Source organism: Saccoglossus kowalevskii, chromosome 6 (assembly GCF_978046115.1).
Source record: "Saccoglossus kowalevskii chromosome 6, keSacKowa6.1, whole genome shotgun sequence".
NCBI lineage: Eukaryota > Metazoa > Hemichordata > Enteropneusta > Harrimaniidae > Saccoglossus > Saccoglossus kowalevskii.
In genome coordinates this window covers 37,662,086-37,683,597 of record NC_140646.1, presented here as the reverse complement: position 1 = coordinate 37,683,597, position 21,512 = coordinate 37,662,086, and the positions used below count along the sequence as shown (strand labels likewise).

Below are 21,512 nucleotides of genomic sequence, written 5' to 3'. Positions count from 1 at the left end.
AGCAATTGTTTTTCTCAGCTCATTGACAGCACATATACAGCGAGCAATCTCATTTATACATGTGTAATGTAGGGAAGGGTGATTTGTAGCATTATTGAAAGCTGAAACAAATAACAAAACATAATTAGTAACATTTGTTAAATTGTCATTAGTATCCCAGACAACATAATGACATTAAGCAATCTGATCTAATGATCCTTTCTGATTAGACTGAGAGGTCATAGACACATCCATCAAGAACTTATAATGGCCCACGCCTAGGAAGTGCAAAGGTTGACTGTACCATTACAACCATAGTATGACATACATGATAAACCTGTTACATCCCTCGTACTACTTTGAACCATGACTGAGACACATGTCTGCCTCATTCAAAGAGAGATTAGATAAGTGGTCAGCAAAATTTTGTACACCTAATCAGATAAGTAATCCTTGTCATAATTTTATACACCTAATCAGATAAGTAATCCTTGTCATAATTTTATACACCTAATCAGATAAGTAATCCTTGTCATAATTTTATACACCTAATCAGATAAGTAATCCTTGTCATAATTTTATACACCTAATCAGATAAGTAATCCTTGTCATAATTTTGTACACCTAATCAGATAAGTAATCCTTGTCATAATTTTGTACACCTAATCAGATAAGTAATCCTTGTCATAATTTTGTACACCTAATCAGATAAGTAATCCTTGTCATAATTTTATACACCTAATCAGATAAGTAATCCTTGTCATAATTTTGTACACCTAATCAGATAAGTAATCCTTGTCATAATTTTATACACCTAATCAGATAAGTAATCCTTGTCATAATTTTATACACCTAATCAGATAAGTAATCCTTGTCATAATTTTGTACACCTAATCAGATAAGTAATCCTTGTCATAATTTTATACACCTAATCAGATAAGTAATCCTTGTCATAATTTTATACACCTAATCAGATAAGTAATCCTTGTCATAATTTTATACACCTAATCAGATAAGTAATCCTTGTCATAATTTTATACACCTAATCAGATAAGTAATCCTTGTCATAATTTTATACACCTAATCAGATAAGTAATCCTTGTCATAATTTTATACACCTAATCAGATAAGTAATCCTTGTCATAATTTTGTACACCTAATCAGATAAGTAATCCTTGTCATAATTTTGTACACCTAATCAGATAAGTAATCCTTGTCATAATTTTATACACCTAATCAGATAAGTAATCCTTGTCATAATTTTGTACACCTAATCAGATAAGTAATCCTTGTCATAATTTTATACACCTAATCAGATAAGTAATCCTTGTCATAATTTTATACACCTAATCAGATAAGTAATCCTTGTCATAATTTTATACACCTAATCAGATAAGTAATCCTTGTCATAATTTTATACACCTAATCAGATAAGTAATCCTTGTCATAATTTTGTACACCTAATCAGATAAGTAATCCTTGTCATAATTTTGTACACCTAATCAGATAAGTAATCCTTGTCATAATTTTATACACCTAATCAGATAAGTAATCCTTGTCATAATTTTGTACACCTAATCAGATAAGTAATCCTTGTCATAATTTTATACACCTAATCAGATAAGTAATCCTTGTCATAATTTTATACACCTAATCAGATAAGTAATCCTTGTCATAATTTTATACACCTAATCAGATAAGTAATCCTTGTCATAATTTTATACACCTAATCAGATAAGTAATCCTTGTCATAATTTTGTACACCTAATCAGATAAGTAATCCTTGTCATAATTTTGTACACCTAATCAGATAAGTAATCCTTGTCATAATTTTATACACCTAATCAGATAAGTAATCCTTGTCATAATTTTATACACCTAATCAGATAAGTAATCCTTGTCATAATTTTATACACCTAATCAGATAAGTAATCCTTGTCATAATTTTATACACCTAATCAGATAAGTAATCCTTGTCATAATTTTATACACCTAATCAGATAAGTAATCCTTGTCATAATTTTATACACCTAATCAGATAAGTAATCCTTGTCATAATTTTATACACCTAATCAGATAAGTAATCCTTGTCATAATTTTATACACCTAATCAGATAAGTAATCCTTGTCATAATTTTATACACCTAATCAGATAAGTAATCCTTGTCATAATTTTATACACCTAATCAGATAAGTAATCCTTGTCATAATTTTATACACCTAATCAGATAAGTAATCCTTGTCATAATTTTATACACCTAATCAGATAAGTAATCCTTGTCATAATTTTATACACCTAATCAGATAAGTAATCCTTGTCATAATTTTATCTAAAAAGAGATGAAGGGTTGGCCATTTGAAATGGAGGGAGTGGCAGTTGAAATATTTTCTGAAACCAGATATTTGTGTTTAATGTCTAAATTTATTATAAAGAAGCTAACTCTTCAAGACACACCCCTCATTTACATAAATTTTTATGCTAGTAATAGAGCAAATAAAGTACTTATATAAACAGGTATCATATGAAATCCACATTAATGATTTCAAATTAATTGAAAAATGTGTTTATTATGTTATAAAAAATTTACAAAATATTATAATAAAAGAAATTTGCAGAAATATATGAAATTGAAATTTACTTTCATAGTGTAAAACGTCATTGATATACCTCCACTTTTTTGAGTTGGAATTTACAAATGCCATAAAGAGACATCCAAAATGATATCACTAATAGAGTTGTCAGCAGGTTATTGAAAAATACATGCAATATTGTAGTTGGCAAAGAGAAATATTATTAAAATGAGACTATAGTAAAAGTAGTACCGGTAGGCAACACAGTAGCTGGTTAGTTTTACAAGCTGCTGACATCTAATGACAATACTATTCAAAACTACTATGCTCCATGTGACATTACTCATTACACCATACTAAGAGTATGCAATCAACACCGGTCACCTAGCCATGAGGGCAACAGCATGTGTCTCTTTTAGTCAGGGATTGTAGGCCATTCCATGTCATGCGATCATATCACATTATAAAATATGTTGTATAGATGTGCCATGTTAAAATGTACACCTATTGACTGGCCATGCTAAAAATCATATGACTATTTCTATAAGGAGTGAGACCATTGGCTAAGGCTGAACACAGACGTGAAGATAGATGCATGCTGTTACCAGCATAAGACCAGTTGACAGAAGTAATACCACATGTATTGGTCAATTACATTACAGAATCTGGGTGTCATGAGTTCAAGGGAATTTCTATTTTGCACTACTGAGCATGTTACTTCGCAAATATATAATACTAGTAAATTATGGGAGAAAACTTTCCATTGTATTTAAGGTAGAGGATGCAGGTTCGTGGGCACTTGGGAGTAAAACATTTTTTTTTTTTGTATTTTATTATCCAAACAGTCTTGGCTATAGACTGTTGAAATTTTGTAGAATTGTGAATAGTGGAACATACTCAAAAGACGATTTTAAAATATAGATAACAGGTGCAAACATTCTCTTTTTTGAATGCTTAGCAAGATTTAGCAAGGCTGTACATAAATAATAAAAAAGAAACATGGTGAAAAAAAGAAATGACAGCATCTCCATATTATGCACTATATTTAACTTTTAACAAAACGATAATACATTTAAATTTGAAACTGTTACAGCCATTTTAATTATGAGCATTAGCAAACTTCTTACTGAGTGAATTGTTATGCAAATTAGCAATTATCTCAGTTTCTTTTTAGTGCACATCTCAGAACTTTAAAAAAAAAATAGCTCCTAGACGCTTTGACCTTTTGTTTTGAAATTTTCACAAATGATTGACAATGTGTTTATCTTCAAAACGCCATTTGGGCATTGTTTTTGGCTGAACAGTGTTACAACAATCGCACAGACAACTAGCCTGGGTGTTAATTTATGCATAAACTTGAAGTAATGAAATTTGAGCTGCTGCCCTGCAAAATTGACAACTGGTAGACAGTTTTCAAGACTGCACTTTCTTCATAATAAACAGATGTACCCATAAACCAATTTTGACAGGAAACAGAAGCATGGTTTAGAAGCTAATTTTTTTTGTAAATCCCTTTTGACCAAAAAAGCACATGAGAATAAGTATCTCTATCATGACGAACCACTGAAAAACTATTACACATATAACTTTTGATAAGATTCTGTTATCATTGCATTTATCATTTTTAATCAGTAGCATTGTGACTATGGTATATATTCAAAATATCAGATTAAATTAAACTTTGCACTTGACCGAAATATTTCAAAGCCATCGCCCATTTCTATTCTGTATTATTTGCACTGAATTTATTTTTGTGTTGAAATAAATGACAAGTATGGCATCCTTTTCATTTATAAGTTTCATCTAAGTACCCATTCACTAAGAATTGAGGTGCCATTCTCAGTTGTGAGCAAATGAAAAGGTACGTGTATGTCTTCTCTGTAACACAAATCAGATAAAAGATGAACAAATAATAATAGCAATAATAATAGTTTAATAATAATAATAATTAATGCAACAAATATAATGAGTTGCGTGCCAAACTGTTCAATAAAGCTAAGGATATGATCCCAGCATTTGAAAATAAACCTGCAGAGAAAAAATTCATGGAATTGTTACAGAATGAAAACATTATTATACCAGTAGCACAGTTCGTAAGTAAAAGCTTTGAAGTCAGGAAGCAGGGTCTTACTTGACATCTTAATGCCTGCTGTCAATTTTGTAATTTTATATTAGATTGTATTTTAGAGATTTTGTATTATTTAGTAATTTAGTGATTGTATTTGTTATTTAGTATATTGTGTTTTTGTTTTGTTTTTTATATATATATTTCTCCTTGTACTTTGTGACCATTTTCTTTCCCTCCGGGGATTGTGTAAGAGTCAATAAGTAAATAAATAAATAAATAAATAATAACAACAACAACAAATAAATAAATATACCACACAAATATATGTTTATATTACGCACTATGTACTAATTTTTCATAATAACACTCACACCAAGACAACGGTATATATAAAGAAAACTGTTTACTCACAAAGCTGATTTGAAGCTTCTTTCTCGTGTCTTTCGAAATTTCCGGGGTTCGAAAAATAATCTCGTAGCCGAGGAAGCTCCCGGCCGCTCTCGACAAGTTCTGTGTGCAGCTCAAGGGCTGACAGAATAAAGTGGTCATTTAGTAAAATCGCAGCCACCTGATCCAGTGAAATTCTGCCATCACTTTCTTCGACTTTTCTTCTAACTGGTGCTTCAACAATCTCGGAGATATCTTCTGTAATTTCTGTAATGTTGTCTTCGATCGGTTCAATCTCAGACAAAAATGGATTGTTGTAGTCGTCGGCCATTTTGGATCGAGGTCACGTGGGTGTGTTCCTCCAAGCTCAGATCGGCGCTAAATTTGAACTCGTTTGGATGACGTGATTATTCGTGACCGGTACAATGAATTCAGAAAAGAGTTTTGTGTAATTGGCTTCATCCTCTGAACTGGATACACTCGTTCTGGGAGATATAAACCCACTGATAATGAACATGACTCTACCGATGAGGGCGTACATAGCAGCTATTTACTCATACAGTACCTTCTGTATTCTCGAACATCAAGATGCGGGCAGCATGGAATGGCGACGTGTTAGCCGACTAGATTATTACACGAGCTGATTTACACCCAGGACCAACAGGAAGGTAACCTAGATAGATTAGAAGTAACTTTATAATCGTGCCACAGATGACATTAGTCCCATTTAGCATAATTGCAATTTAAACAACCCGGAAGTACATAAACACTCTCTCAGACAAGGTCCTGATGAAAACGCATTTGTAATAACAATCATGACAACATCTTACTTAAAACAATAATACAATTCCTCAAGGTGAATGCTCCTTAGCTACCAGAAAGTATCTCTATAAAGCCCGTATTGCGATTGACTGCGACATCGGAGTTTAATAGTATGTGTGTTTGTTTATATATCTTTTACTGAAACACTAGCTCTGCTTACAGTGCTGTGTGTACGGGGACGCGTTTATCAACCAAACGCGTCCCCGTACACACAGCACTGTACGCAGGGCTACTGAAACACAGGCCAGTGACGGGATTAGAATGGTTACTTAACAAAAACAGTCTACAACTACAAAATCCACAAAAATTCACACTGAACAGTGCTTCTTTAAACTATCTACTTGTACTTAAAACAATTCCTGATTAGTTGGAATGTTTCACAATATCAAGTTTTTATTAAATATCATGACTTTTGTTTTGTATTCACGTTTTTTTTACATTAATTACAATGTCACCTCCATAGTATGGTAGAGCATATATATAAATGTACCAAAATTAGCCAAGTACGGGTGAAAAGTATGGGTCGTACTTTTCAGAAAATAGCGAGTACGGGTGATATTTGTAGCGAGTACGGGTGACATTTGTAGCGAGTACGGGTGATATTTGTAGCGAGTATGGGTGGTATTTGTCGCGAGTACGTGGAGGTAATTTAGCAAGTACGAGTGATAAAATGTAGCGAGTATGGGGGGAGGGGTTTGATGGTAAAATATAGCGAGTACGGGGTGGGGGGTATTGCGGTTAAAAATGTACGAGATTTATACAACAATTACGGGTGCAGCAAAACATGCCAGTGAGAAAGAAAATAGCAGTGGTACGAACTGAAACTAGTTCAATCTAACGAACCGAAACTAGTTCCATCTTACAAAAACTAAATGGGGACGTGAAGCAGCCATGTTTAATTAATTATATATTCACGCAATTTGACCCCTATGACGTAGCAAAACGGACGCCTCGTAAACAAAAGTGCCCCGTAACTGACCAGACAAGTCTAATTTTGGAACTACAATGATAAATAAATAAACTCATTCCCCTTGGCCTGACGAGAGTGACGCAACAGTGTTCGTAATAACATTTTAGCAGTATAGTCATCATTTTATCTTCTAATTTCTGTTCTAATTAAATAAGTTTCATGTCATATTTTTAGCTCGCTGTTGACTTTCTTGAGAGGAGCATATCATATGAGTGATTGTCCGTCATTGTCTGGCGTCCGTGTCAACTTTTTACATTTTCAACTTCTTCTTGAAAACTACAATTCTTATTGCTTTGATATTTTGTGTATATGTACCTTGGGCAGACCTCTCTTAAATTTGTTCATTTCGTGATGATATCTTTAATTCTCTAATTTTGATGAATATTTTGGCACAGATCTAGAAGCAGTACCTACACACGAATTGGTGACGTCATAAAACACATGACCTTCAATCGGGGTCGTTTCCTCGGTATATACGAATTGGTATATACAAATTACAATAAAGATACTTAAGACATTACACATAAGGTAAAACAAATCACGTGACAATATAATGATAATAACGGTAATAAATCCTACTAGCTTAACAGTTGAAGAGAACATCAGTCGGGTGACGCCGAGGGTCACGAACTGTGTTGCAAAATGGCTGTGTGGTTGAAACTGGGTCATGGCGTGACGCGTGAGGAAGACATCATTAAACACTCAAAATCACCATAAAACGGGGAAGTGGTTGCATATTACGGCGTAGCTAACATGGGAAATAAAAAAACGCCCAATACAAACGACATGGGTTCGAATCACACTAGATACACACTCACCAGAACCGAAGCAATCAGAAACCAGCAATCGTTTTGGCTTTTCCGTTCAACTCATCGGAACACTGGAGTAGTTCGAAAAATGAACACCACTTAACGACCAACGTCGTGGCGTGGTACACAAGCGTGTGCCATCAAAATAAAACAAAATTAGCTTGAAAAGACAGTGGGTTCGAGTCCCGCTCAGAGCTACCGTAAAAACGTAAATCAAATAAACTGAAATCTCTCAAACCGTAAACAAGTAAACAAAGAACGTCGCAAAAAAATAATAAACCTCACAAAACTCCACCATACAAAACTGAATGAATAAATAATAAAATAACTAACGTCTTAAACTGGACGACGCGCAATTTGTTCAACAGTTTCCAGATTGTGACAAGAGATAAACAAGACCCAAGTCAAGGTAAGTTTTGTTAAAGTGTCGATGGCGTTCCCTATATTACGAAAACAATTCAGGCAACAGACGAATATCTTCTGTGGTGTTGTTGAATTTATACCGTGTCTGCGGAATTGTTGATTGAGGGTTCGAAGCCAGCAGTTAACATTTTGTTAGAAAGTTTCACAATTAAATCAAATATCCAATGATACCAGTATATTTATTTCATTATTTTAACAACTTGCAATGGTGGAAGTTGGTCAAACACGAGTTCTTACACCTAAATAAGTATCAAATATTTGTCGACACATTTATTCTCTCAACCTTGTAGAGGTGGAAATTAATTAAACAACAGGTATTTACTCACAAATATAATGGTCAATATTTGTCCATACATTCATTCTGTCAGTTTAAGAACTTGTAATTGTTGGAATTAATCAAATGAGAGTTGTCTACACCAAAATAAGTTTCAAATACTTGTCCACACATTTATTCTCTCAATTTAACAACTTGTAATGGTGTAAAATAATTAAACGAGAGCTGTCTACACCAAAATAAGTTTCAAATACTTGTCCATACATTTATTCTCTCAATTTAACAACTTGTAATGGTGTAAAATAATTAAACGAGAGTTGTCTACACCAAAATAAGTCTAAAATATTTGTCCGCACATTTATTCTCTCAATTTAACAACTTGTAATGGTGTAAAATAATTAAACGAGAGCTGTCTACACCAAAATAAGTCTAAAATATTTGTCTGCACATTTATTCTCTCAATTTAACAACTTGTAATGGTGTAAAATAATTAAACGAGAGTTGTCTACACCAAAATAAGTCTAAAATATTTGTCCGCACATTTATTCTCTCAATTTAACAACTTGTAATGGTGTAAAATAATTAAACGAGAGCTGTCTACACCAAAATAAGTCTAAAATATTTGTCTGCACATTTATTCTCTCAATTTAACAACTTGTAATGGTGTAAAATAATTAAACGAGAGCTGTCTACACCAAAATAAGTCTAAAATATTTGTCCATACATTTATTCTCTCAATTTAACAACTTGTAATGGTGTAAAATAATTAAACGAGAGTTGTCTACACCAAAATAAGTCTAAAATATTTGTCCGCACATTTATTCTCTCAATTTAACAACTTATAATGGTGTAAAATAATTAAACGAGAGCTGTCTACACCAAAATAAGTCTAAAATATTTGTCAGCACATTTATTCTCTCAATTTAACAACTTGTAATTGTGGGAATTAATCAAACGAGAGCTGTCTACACCAAAATAAGTCTAAAATATTTGTCCGCACACTTATTCTCTCAATTTAACAACTTGTAATGGTGTAAAATAATTAAACGAGAGCTGTCTACACCAAAATAAGTCTAAAATATTTGTCCATACATTTATTCTCTCAATTTAACAACTTGGAATGGTGTAAAATAATTAAACGAGAGCTGTCTACACCAAAATAAGTCTAAAATATTTGTCCGCACATTTATTTTCTCAATTTAACAACATGTAATTGTGGGAATTAATCAAACGAGAGATGTCTACACAAAAATAAGTCTAAAATATTTGTCCGCACATTTATTCTTTCAATTTAACAACCTGTAATTGTGGGAATTAATCAAACGTGAGTTGTTTACATCAAACTAAGTATTTAATATTTGTTGAGACATTTATTCTCTCAATTTAACAACTTGTAATGGTGTAAAATAATTAAACGAGAGTTGTCTGCACCAAAATTAATCTCAAATATTTGTCCACACATTTATTGTCACAATTTAACCACTTGTTAATAGTGGAAATTACTTAAATGCGACTTGTTTAATCAGTTGACATCAATGCAACTTACCCGCAGACAGTGCACAACAGAGTATCATTATTGAGCAATTATAAACAAGAACGTGTCTTGGCATTAGGGTTAGGGTCGGGTCAGGTATGGGCAACGGAATTATTAACAGGAATGTGTCTTGACATTAGGGTTAGGGTCGGGTCAGGTATGGGCAACGCAAATGGCAAACACCCAATTGGCAAGATGTACACTAACGGGTTATGGCATGCATATAGTTTACACAAGTAAAAACACAAAATTGGCAATTTTTTGGACAATTGTAACTCAATAATAGAAATATGTTGTATTTCTATATATATACACACTATATAGTCTTATCAAATGCAAACATATCCAGTCAATCCAATGTGGTCTTGTGGGTCAGTTCTCTGCATAGTGATCCGGAGGACCTGGGTTCTATTCCCTTGCCTGCCCATCTTTTTCTCGCAAACGCCATTTGGCAATAAAGCTAAATATGACAACAAATTATTTAATTTGCATTACTACCCACATAGCTCAGTTGATTTGTGCTATGTCAGCAATGTGAGCGATCGCTGGTTCGAATCCAGTATGTTTAGTTACATTTTTGAATGCTAGTGAAGACAGTGCTCCTATGAATAGGACTTAAATCCTAACTCCTGTGTGAAGACACTCGTGGTACAGAGGACAAGACAGTGCGCTGGGAACTCAAAGATCGCAAGTTCGAATCACGGATTGGACACTCCTACAAAAGACATGAAAGACGTTAAAAACATAAACAGCGGATTCAAAAACTCAAGTCAAACAGAACACAAGAATACTACCCCACATGGAAGCCAGTTGAAGTCGTCGAAGAACGAACACAGTTGACAGCTGTAGGTCACGTGCAACAACAGACACGAGGAGCATGGCTGCTCTCTAAATGGGTCCCTTCTTTTGTATTGACCCCCTATAGATTGCTAATCCCCCTTTCTAACTCTTCCCCCAAAAATAATATATCGCCCCTTTAAAAATGTATTGACCCACAAATTAATGAATATTCATGAGCACAGAAACTGCTACGTCATGAATAAATTAGCATAATTTAAAAAAAAATTTGCATAAAGTGTAGGTACTCCTTCTGGAGCTCTGCCAATATTTTTGGCATTTTTGGTAAAAAGTTATATTTTCAAATAGTCCGATTGCTTTGATACTATACATATTGTTCATTTTTTAATGATATCTTCAGTTCTATAATTGAAATGGTTTGACTGTTGTGTTCTCTTGCTTAGCAATATTAGATTTCATTTCAACCTGCAAGGCAGCCTGCAAAGTGAGTACTTTGTTTTCAACAATATTCATAATACAAGGCTCACCTGGGACTTTCAAATACTTCAGAAGACAAACTGCAACAATTTCACTACAGGAATGGAGCAGTTCATATTTTGCATAACTAGTCTGAGATTTGAATTTGGAATATGGAAAATTGTTAATTAACTATTAGTATGCAAATTAGTCTTTGTTCTAATTATGTTCTTAAATCTGATTTTTGAAAGGAGTGACTCGAGAACCTAAATATCTTCAAATTTATAACCATAACTGCAAACATGCATCTCCTCAATTTGGTCCTGGGATTTGGCTAACTTGTTCAATTTATGAATTTGACATGAAATGACCAAAACTTTTTGAATGAACATGTTTTACAGGATCAGCAATTAGGGTTTGGAAATAATTTCATTATCTCATATTATTTTATTTAACATGACATGAATTATTGTATGGGTGTATTGGGTAGATGTATGCAGTCTCTACCTCCAAAAACCAATTTTCCGACCGATTGATTTAATTTCAAGGAAAATCATTCTGTGTTTACATTGTGACCATCCAGGTTTCTAATGTGGGTTGGTGGACAATTTCAAATTTGATGAGACTGATTTTTAATGAGTGTTACTTTTCTCAGGATTTATTTCATAAAATTTCATAAAATTGCTCACATATCTTCGAAAATATATATAGAATAATGCTAGAATAATAAAAAAAATGAGGATTGATAGAGAATACTGTGCCAAATTATCAATAAATGTTTGTGTTTTTCTGTAATACAAATAGATTGAAAATGAGTAGTGCTTTGTAACTAACTCTACTGGTCTTTTCAGCAGAAACATGTCAGTCACTCTGACCAAAATACAAAGATCAATTTTAATTAATAATTTAATTAGTCCTCGTTCGGACGAAGTCAGAAAACGGGGACTTATAATTTGGTCTGCGTCTGTGCGTTCGTCCATACGTGCGTACGTCTGCCCGGAATCATATTTCAAAATCCTTTGGACTGATTCCGTTCATTCTTTGCATGTGCTTAGTACTTTATGTGGGACATATGCACATGCAGTGTTTAGCGTTTCGATTCAAAATGGCCGACTTGCAGCCATCTTTTTTGAAAATGTTGTATTTTGGACATGCTTTGTCAGTTTTCATTCAAACTTTGTACATAGGTTATACATGTTAGGATACATGTGCATGACAATTTCTTTTGCAGTTGGGTCAAAGATGGCTGAATGGCAGGCATCTTGTTGTTTTTAAATGGACATGCTTTTTCGGTTTTCATTCAAATTTGGCACATACTTTATACATGTTAGAATACATGTAAATGACAATTTGTTTCAAAATCGGATCAAGGATGGCCGATTGACAGCCATCTGAATTTTGGTCTTACCGGTACTACTATATTTCCAAGATTTATGTACCATTTTCAAACGTATTTTGCACATACATCATACATGATGTAAATAAACAATATGTTGTATACGCCACTTCTTGAGACTCATGCTCGCGACAGCCCCTCCACTTTAATATGACGAGCACAAAGAGAACTTTTAAAATTTTAATAGGGGACTGTGTCATTTTCACTGACTTGTTTATTTTAATTTGTTTTATTGCAGGCAGAATGAACTGGCACCTTATTGTGGTGGGATTTCTTGTCCATTTGGTACTTTTCTATTCCATATTTGATATCTACTTCACATCTCCATTGGTGCATGGCATGGCACCACAGATATCATCTCTTGCACCACCCGCCAAGAGACTAGTATTGTTTGTTGCTGATGGGCTCAGAGCAGATAAATTTTATCAAGTTTATGAAGATGGTGAGACAAAGTCACCATATCTTAGGTATGAACAGTCATAGCATGGATAAAGTATATTTGTGCCAAATAAACACAAATTCTCAACTTTCTGAAAATATTTTTTGTTAATTTAACAGTTGGAATTTTGTGACTATAAATAATATGACAAACCACTGTTTCTGTCATAATGCCGGGATATGAAAAATTCAAATGTGACGTTTAGTATACAATCCGATGTTGGAAATAAAATTTTACAAAACTAATCATTGTTTGTTGAATTTATTTGACTCACATTAGTTTAACAAATGTTTTGTATCATCTTCAGAAATATCATACAGAACAGCGGTACATGGGGAGTGTCCCATACCAGAGTTCCAACCGAGTCAAGACCTGGTCATGTTGCACTGATTGCTGGATTCTATGAAGACGTCAGTGCAGTAGCAAAAGGTAAAAATTAACCAATTCAGTCAAAGATTCAAAATATGAATCTTTGGCAATGGTAGTTCACATATGTATGTTAGGCCACTCTGGTATATCTGAGTCTATGGATCATAATGGCCGACTGGCAGTCATTTTTTAACATTGTCTATTTTAAACTCTAACAATGAGTGTTAAAAATGTAATGTCTTATCATAGTGAGCCAAGGTTTGTGTTATTCAGTAAACTGAACAGGAATGTCATCATCTTCCCTGTGTAGCTCAGCAATATTGCCAGGAACATTGCTAGTTGTATTTGTGACTTTAACAATTTGAAATTAATACTACTCACTTGCATATTGAAAGAAAGTCCCATTAAATTTGACAGAGATGCTTGTATTTGAAATGAAATCAAATAAAAAATTCACTGTGTTCAAATACAGAATACTCATAACAATCAATAATTCAGCTTTTTAATAATTCACTTATTCTGACTTCATTTTGAATCCAAACCTGTAAATTTAGTTGGTGTCCAGGCATGTTGGCTTGTTTGGATTGAAAGTGCCAAGTCAAAAAAACACTGCAGACAATGCTCCTAGGGATATTGAAATAGTGGTTTTCTTGCTCAGTTATTTTGGGGTCTGCTGTAAATTTTTGCACTACATTCTTCACAAGAAATTTATTATATAATTATTTTTTCTCAGGATGGAAGGAAAATCCAGTGGAATTTGATTCTGTTTTTAATCAAAGTAGATTTACTTGGTCCTGGGGAAGTCCAGATATCCTTCCAATGTTTTCTAAAGGTGAGACACCATAAATATATACATGGTTTGCTGCATATTTGCTAATAACAAATGGTATGTAACTGTTCATACTCTATTACGGTAAAGGTGTTAATTTTTCTAGCAGCAGACAGACAGTTGTCTGATATTAATATTTTAATATGTGTTTTGTTTCCTCTATACTATTTGTTGTCATTTAAATTCAAACATTTCATGAATATAGCTCATACTGTCACTCGTTCAAAACCACCATTATTAAAACTTTTATATCTATAGAAATAAGGTGAGTAGACATCCTGGATTGATGATGGAACAGGGATGATGAACAGATTTTATAAATGAAATATCATATCTCCTTTATAAAAACCAAAGATGAGATTTGTTTGACGAAACAGCAGAATAAATTACAGACTAATCTAAATCTAAACAATTGCAATTTATAATGATAATGTTAGTCAAAAACAATAAAACCAGTTTACTTGTTTCACTGGCTAAATTCATAAAAAATAATATGTCATCACAACAAAAACATCTTGTTTTTTGAGTTCCCCTTGCCAACTCTGGATCATTGTTTTCTATTTTATTTATTTCTATTTCAGGGATTTTTTACGCTATTATCATCAGTTGATGTGATTATAATTGTATTTCAGACATTTTTATTCATGAAATATTGTCATAGATTATAGTCACTTTAGATTAGATTTTGTAATAGTTTTAATGTCTTGAATTACTTTTTTCTTACTGGTAATTCCTTCTGAGGGTTTCAATAAACTAAGTATAGAAATCCAGCTATAATCAGAGGAAGATGCAGGTATATGCTCACCTATGCCCATGTGGTTTTCATAACCGACATAAAGTAACAAAAAGGATATTGAATGCCACGGGAATGTATGGAAAACAGTAACAATTCTCAAGAATTCATATGACAAATAATTGAGTCTTGGGTAGTGTTCAGTAACTAAATCTGGATTCACTTCTGAGGATAGTTAGAAGCTTGGGTGGGATAATGTCAATACCAATAAATGTGAATGAATGATTATAATTTTAACAGATACAAGGAGTCTGATTAATTTTACTACATTGTTTTGAAAAATGTTATAGAAATATATAAAAATTGTGCTAGAATTTGGAGGACAGGTATGCATAATTTATGACATTTATGCATAATTTGTGACATTGATGCATAATTTGTGACATTGATGCATAATTTGTGACATTGATGCATAATTTGTGACATTGATGCATAATTTGTGACATTGATGCATAATTTGTGACATTGATGCATAATTTGTGACATTGATGCATAATTTGTGACATTGATGCATAATTTGTGACATTGATGCATAATCTGTGACATTGATACATAATTTGTGACATTGATGCGTACTTTGTGACTTTGATGCATAATTTGTGACATTGATGCATAATTTGTGACATTGATGCTCAATTTGTGACATTGATGCATAATTTGTGACATTGATACATAATTTGTGACATTGATGCGTAATTTGTGACATTGATGCATAATTTGTGACATTGATGTGTAATTTGTGACATTGATGCATAATTTGTGACATTGATGCATAATTTGTGACATTGATGCATAATTTGTGACATTGATGCATAATTTGTGACATTGATGCATAATCTGTGACATTGATACATAATTTGTGACATTGATGCGTACTTTGTGACTTTGATGCATAATTTGTGACATTGATGCATAATTTGTGACATTGATGCATAATTTGTGACATTGATACATAATTTGTGACATTGATGTGTACTTTGTGACATTGATGCGTAATTTGTGACATTGATGCATAATTTGTGACATTGATGCATAATCTGTGACATTGATACATAATTTGTGACATTGATGCGTACTTTGTGACTTTGATGCATAATTTGTGACATTGATGCATAATTTGTGACATTGATGCATAATTTGTGACATTGATACATAATTTGTGACATTGATGCGTACTTTGTGACATTGATGCATAATTTGTGACATTTATGCATAATTTGTGACATTTATGCATAATTTGTGACATTGATGCATAATTTGTGACATTGATGCATAATTTGTGACATTGATGCATAATTTGTGACATTGATACATAATTTGTGACATTGATGCGTACTTTGTGACATTGATGCGTAATTTGTGACATTGATGCATAACTTGTGACATTGATGCATAATTTGTGACATTGATGCAATATTTGTGACATTGATGCATAATTTGTGACATTGATGCATAATTTGTGACATTGATGCATAATCTGTGACATTGATACATAATTTGTGACATTGATGCGTACTTTGTGACTTTGATGCATAATTTGTGACATTGATGCATAATTTGTGACATTGATGCTCAATTTGTGACATTGATGCATAATTTGTGACATTGATACATAATTTGTGACATTGATGCGTAATTTGTGACATTGATGCTTAATTTGTGACATTGATGCGTACTTTGTGACATTGATGCATAACTTGTGACATTGATGCATAATTTGTGACATTGATGCAATATTTGTGACATTGATGCATAATTTGTGACATTGATGCGTAATTTGTGACTTTGATGCATAATTTGTGACATTGATGCATAATTTGTGACATTGATGCGTAATTTGTGACATTGATGTGTACATTGTGACATTGATGCATAATTTGTGACATTGATGCATATTTTATGTATAATTTAGGAGCAACTGGTAACCATGTATTTACATCCATGTACCCTGCTGAGAGTGAAGATTTTGCAGGATCAGATCTGGCTAAGTTAGATTTATGGGTCTTTGATGAAGTTCAGGTATGTATAAAATGACTTGATAACCATGGAAATGCTCTGTTGGATTTGTAATTTATTTCAAATCCTTAGTGAAATTTAGTGAAAATACTGTTTTCAACTTGTTTGCATTAAAGTTATGACAAATGTGAATCAAATTTATCATTGTTTTATTTAAAGAATTTCATACAAAGCGCAAGACAGAATCAGACGCTATTGAATAAGTTGAAATCAGACAAGGTGGTACTGTTTCTACATTTACTTGGCCTTGATACGAATGGTCACGCTCACAAACCGTACTCAGATGAATATTTAGAGAACATCAAAGTTGTGGACAGTGGTGTGGAGAAAACTGTGAAACTCTTAGAGGAATTCTTCGCTGATGGTCAAACTGCATATGTATTTACCGCTGACCATGGCATGACAAACTGGGGTAAGTAGTAGACTGAAATTTCTATCACATGTAAACGCTATATTGTACATGTACTTATTAATTGTCATCAAAATTATGTTGGTTTATTTTTTCATGATTATATTCTTATGTTCATGGAGAATATCACTGTATCCATCATATCATTGGACGTCGTCGTTTACTAGAAATGTAGTATACCCTCTAACATCCTGAATAAGAAAGTATTTAATTGTGTTTCATTTCAGGGTCTCATGGTGCAGGCCATCCAAGTGAGACTCTTACTCCACTGCTGTCATGGGGTGCTGGAGTTAATAAAGCACAACAATCAAACCCAGATGATTATCAGGATGGTTTCCAGCAAGGTACAGTGGAAAGTTTGTTGTTACGTCAGTACTTAGAACTGATCTTCATGAACTTGTGTTAACATGTGTGTCTATTTGCTTCACAGTGGTTACATATTTGAACACCACACTTTATACAAGAAATTCCTGAAATATTCCCTGTAACTGTGAAAAACTTGGGCCACTCAAACTAATTTTTGACTCCCATGTGCGAAGCACAAAATGGGAGTCTTTGCAGTTAGTGTGTCTGTCTGTATGTGTGTGTGTGTGTGTGTGTGTGTGTGTGTGTGTGTATGTGTGTGTGTATGTGTGTCCGACTGTTCCACTGCTATCTCAAGAACCATACATCGGTTTTTGATGAAACTTGGTGCATAGATGCTCTGGGCCAATGTGCAGATTTGATTAGGTTTTGGTAAAAATCCATGCTCGTAAATTACCTAATTTGCATGATAATTAGCTAATTTTTAGCTGTTCTATGACTGTTCCACTGATATCTAAAGAACCACTCATTGGATTTTGATGAAACTTGGTACATAGATGCTCTGAACATGTGCGCAGATTTGATTAGTTTTTGGTAAAAATCCGTGCATATTAATTACCTAATTTGCATGATAATTAGCTGATTTTTAGCTGTTCCATGATTGTTCCACTGATATCTAAACAACCACTCATTGGATTTTGATGAAACTTTGTACATAGATGCTCTGAACTAATGCTAGGTTTTGATTAGTTTTTTGTAATAATCCGTGGATACTAATTACCTAATTTGCATAATGATTAGTCAATTTTTGGTTTTTCCACTGATATCTCAAGTACTAATCATCACATTTCAATGAAACTTGGTACATAGATGTCATATGACACTGTACAGACCTGATAGTTTTTATGGTAATATCAGTACATATTAATTACCTAATTTGCATAATTAATTTTCAGCATTTGATATAAGTACTAATCATCACATTTCAATAAAACTTGGTACATAGATGTCATATGACACTGCACAGACCTGATAGATTTTATGGTAATATCAGTACATATTAATTACCTAATTTGCATAATTAATTAATTTTCAGCATTTGATATAAGTAGTGAGCATTACATTTCAATGAAACTTGGTACTTACATACTCAAGGACTATGCAGAGATTGATTGTTTCCGATAAATATTTGTGCATATTAATCACCTAATTTGCATAATTAGTTAATTTTCAGCTTTTCCACGGGTATCTCAAGTACTAATCATCGCATTTCAATGAAACTTGGTACATAGATCCTTTAGGACTATGCAAAGACCTGATTAGTTTTAGGGCAAATAATTGTGCATATTAATAAATAATTTGCATAATTAATTTTCAGCTTTTCTACTGATATCTAAAGTACTAATCATCACATTTCAATGAATCTAGAATTATGCAGACCCAATGAGTTTCTGGTAAATATTTGTGCATATTAATCACCTAATTTGCATAATTAACCAACTTTCACACTGATATCTCGGGTACTAAACATCACATATCAATGAATGTACATGGATGCTGTAGGACAATAGACAGACCTGGATAATTGTGGGTTAAAACCTGTACAATGGTGACATCACACTGATATCTAAAGTACTAATTATTCCATTTCAATGAAACTTAGTACAAAGATGCTCTAGTACAATGTACAAACCTAATTAATTTGGGGTAAAAATCTGTTCATATTGATTCCCTAATAAGCATAATAATTCATAATTTTTTGGTTCTAATCACATTTCAATTAAACTTGGAAACATAGATTTCCTGTTACATTGCGCAGACCTCATTAGTTTTACACAAATCTCAAATCTGTTCATATTAATTTTCTGATTTGCATAATTAGTTTTCAGCTAAGTAATTTCGAATTATATTTAATGTGTCTCCAATACTCTCAGCACATGGGAGTTCTTTCTAAGCTTTCTTTGATTAAATTTTGAAATCGCTGGTACTGTATTTGATATATTAGTAGTGCGTATGATTAACGAGGGGTTTCTATGGTCAATAATTAATATTTTAATGATTCTGTTTCCAATGATCCAAATTTTGGTTTATATTCACTTCTATTTGAGATGCATGCTTCTAATATATCAAATACGATATTGTTTCCTTTGAAATTTGGTTAAAGTTTTTGTATTTATTTTATTAGATGGAATTTTTCACTTTGAAAAATATCAAGAATCTGTAATGCTTTTAACGTCCATCCTTAGGACCTGTGGAGAATTAATAACTTGCGAACAACAAATATTGTCATCCAAACAAAATCGAAAGATTTCATTTAATCTTCATTAATGGGACATGACACATGTGGCCATTATGTGTCACACTAATTTAGTTTCTGGGTGCTTCTACCAGTTCAAAAATGGGTAGAATTTATCTGTAATTTGCAAACACATTTGGAGACACTCATTACATTCATCGTCATATGTATTCATTCTCGCCATTTCACATGTAAACAAATACAGTGCAATTTTTATGCACAGTAATTGAAATCAACTTTGACACCTTAAATTAAGAGATTATGTTTCTCTTGCATATTAAATTATTCACATCCCCTAAGCATGTTTGTATGTGTTCCGCTTAAAATATGATTTGTTGAATAAATAATGTTCAGACTTTTATGATAGTTTACATATTTACACTTGCACTATTTGTTTTATTTACATCACAGAATGGAAACTATCACATGTGAAGAGGTGTGACGTGAATCAGGCTGACATTGCCCCACTCATGTCATCTTTGATAGGAATTGCGTATCCTTTGAACTCTGTTGGTATTCTGCCTTTGGATTACATCAACAACACGGATCAGTATAAAGCTGAAAACCTTCTGACTAATGCGTTACAGTTGGTAGCACAGTATGAGGTAGGTTAATAAACTCAGGTTGAGGGCGCTATACTTTTATGTTGTGTAAAGATCAAAATAAAATATTCATTTAGGTAAATTTGTAAAAAAAAGCAGGTTTCAAAGATAGAGTATATACTTCTTATGCTAAAAATCATCAAAATCAATCATTTTCTGGCTGTTTACAGATAGATTTTGTTCAAACCTTGTATATACGTTAGACATTATAGGACCTTGATGCACATCATTTTGTTTTACGATCTGATACATCATATCATAGATATACGGATATATTGGTTTGGCGATCCTTTTCAAAGTGGCCAAATAGTGGCTATTTTTGTGCTAAAAAAATCATCAAATATTAAGCATTTCTGGCATTTATGGATGGATTTTGTTCAAACATATAACATACATTAGACATGACAGGTTCCTGATGCATGTCATTTTATTTTTCAGATTGGATTCAAAATGGCTGACTGGTGGCCATTTTGTTTTAATGATTGGGCTTCTCGAGCCATATCTTTTAAATGCTTTGACTGATTATATTCAAATTTTATATATTCGTCATACATCATGGTATATATATATATAGATGTATTCAAAATGGCTGATTTTGAATGCTGTTCCAGAGCAATATCTCTCAATATGGACAAGTACTTGTTTGACGATCTTAAATTTGATGACTAACTGGGACTGTGCCATGCATGGCTTGTTTATTATTATATATCTCCCTGGAAACAATAGAATTTACAAAAGTCATGTTCACAATCCTCTGGTTGAGGATCAACCAATATTCTGGTTGATAGATACTTGCGATGCCTTTGATGCATACATTGCAATATTTTTGTGGTAGCTACTTATAGAACTGAAATCAGTAGAATTTACTGTTCTGTAAGAAACTTTATCTGCAATCATTTAAATGTTCATATTTGGGAGGGGGAGGTAAACTACATCACCAACATAGTCATGAAGGTCAATGATAGTCCA

At 32.9% G+C, this 21,512-nt stretch overlaps 2 protein-coding genes across 2 annotated transcripts in view; one reads left to right on the top strand and one right to left on the bottom strand.

Annotated features, from left to right (window-relative positions):
• LOC102801756 (RAB11-binding protein RELCH homolog) overlaps positions 1 to 5,437 on the bottom strand; it is a 45,370-nt gene extending 39,933 nt beyond the window's left edge. The window contains exon 1 of the mRNA XM_085500496.1: positions 5,030 to 5,437. Within this exon, the coding sequence (XP_085356622.1) occupies positions 5,030 to 5,336 (307 nt within the window). The 5' untranslated portion in view covers positions 5,337 to 5,437. The remainder of the gene's footprint in view (positions 1 to 5,029) is intronic.
• A 121-nt stretch (positions 5,438 to 5,558) lies between these two features.
• LOC100369321 (GPI ethanolamine phosphate transferase 1-like) overlaps positions 5,559 to 21,512 on the top strand; it is a 67,089-nt gene continuing 51,135 nt past the window's right edge. Inside the window, exons 1-8 of the mRNA XM_006816923.2 lie at positions 5,559 to 5,673; positions 12,726 to 12,954; positions 13,234 to 13,355; positions 14,029 to 14,127; positions 16,830 to 16,936; positions 17,093 to 17,345; positions 17,570 to 17,686; positions 20,353 to 20,546. Coding sequence (XP_006816986.2) covers positions 12,731 to 12,954; positions 13,234 to 13,355; positions 14,029 to 14,127; positions 16,830 to 16,936; positions 17,093 to 17,345; positions 17,570 to 17,686; positions 20,353 to 20,546 — 1,116 coding nt within the window. The 5' untranslated portion in view covers positions 5,559 to 5,673; positions 12,726 to 12,730. The remainder of the gene's footprint in view (positions 5,674 to 12,725; positions 12,955 to 13,233; positions 13,356 to 14,028; positions 14,128 to 16,829; positions 16,937 to 17,092; positions 17,346 to 17,569; positions 17,687 to 20,352; positions 20,547 to 21,512) is intronic.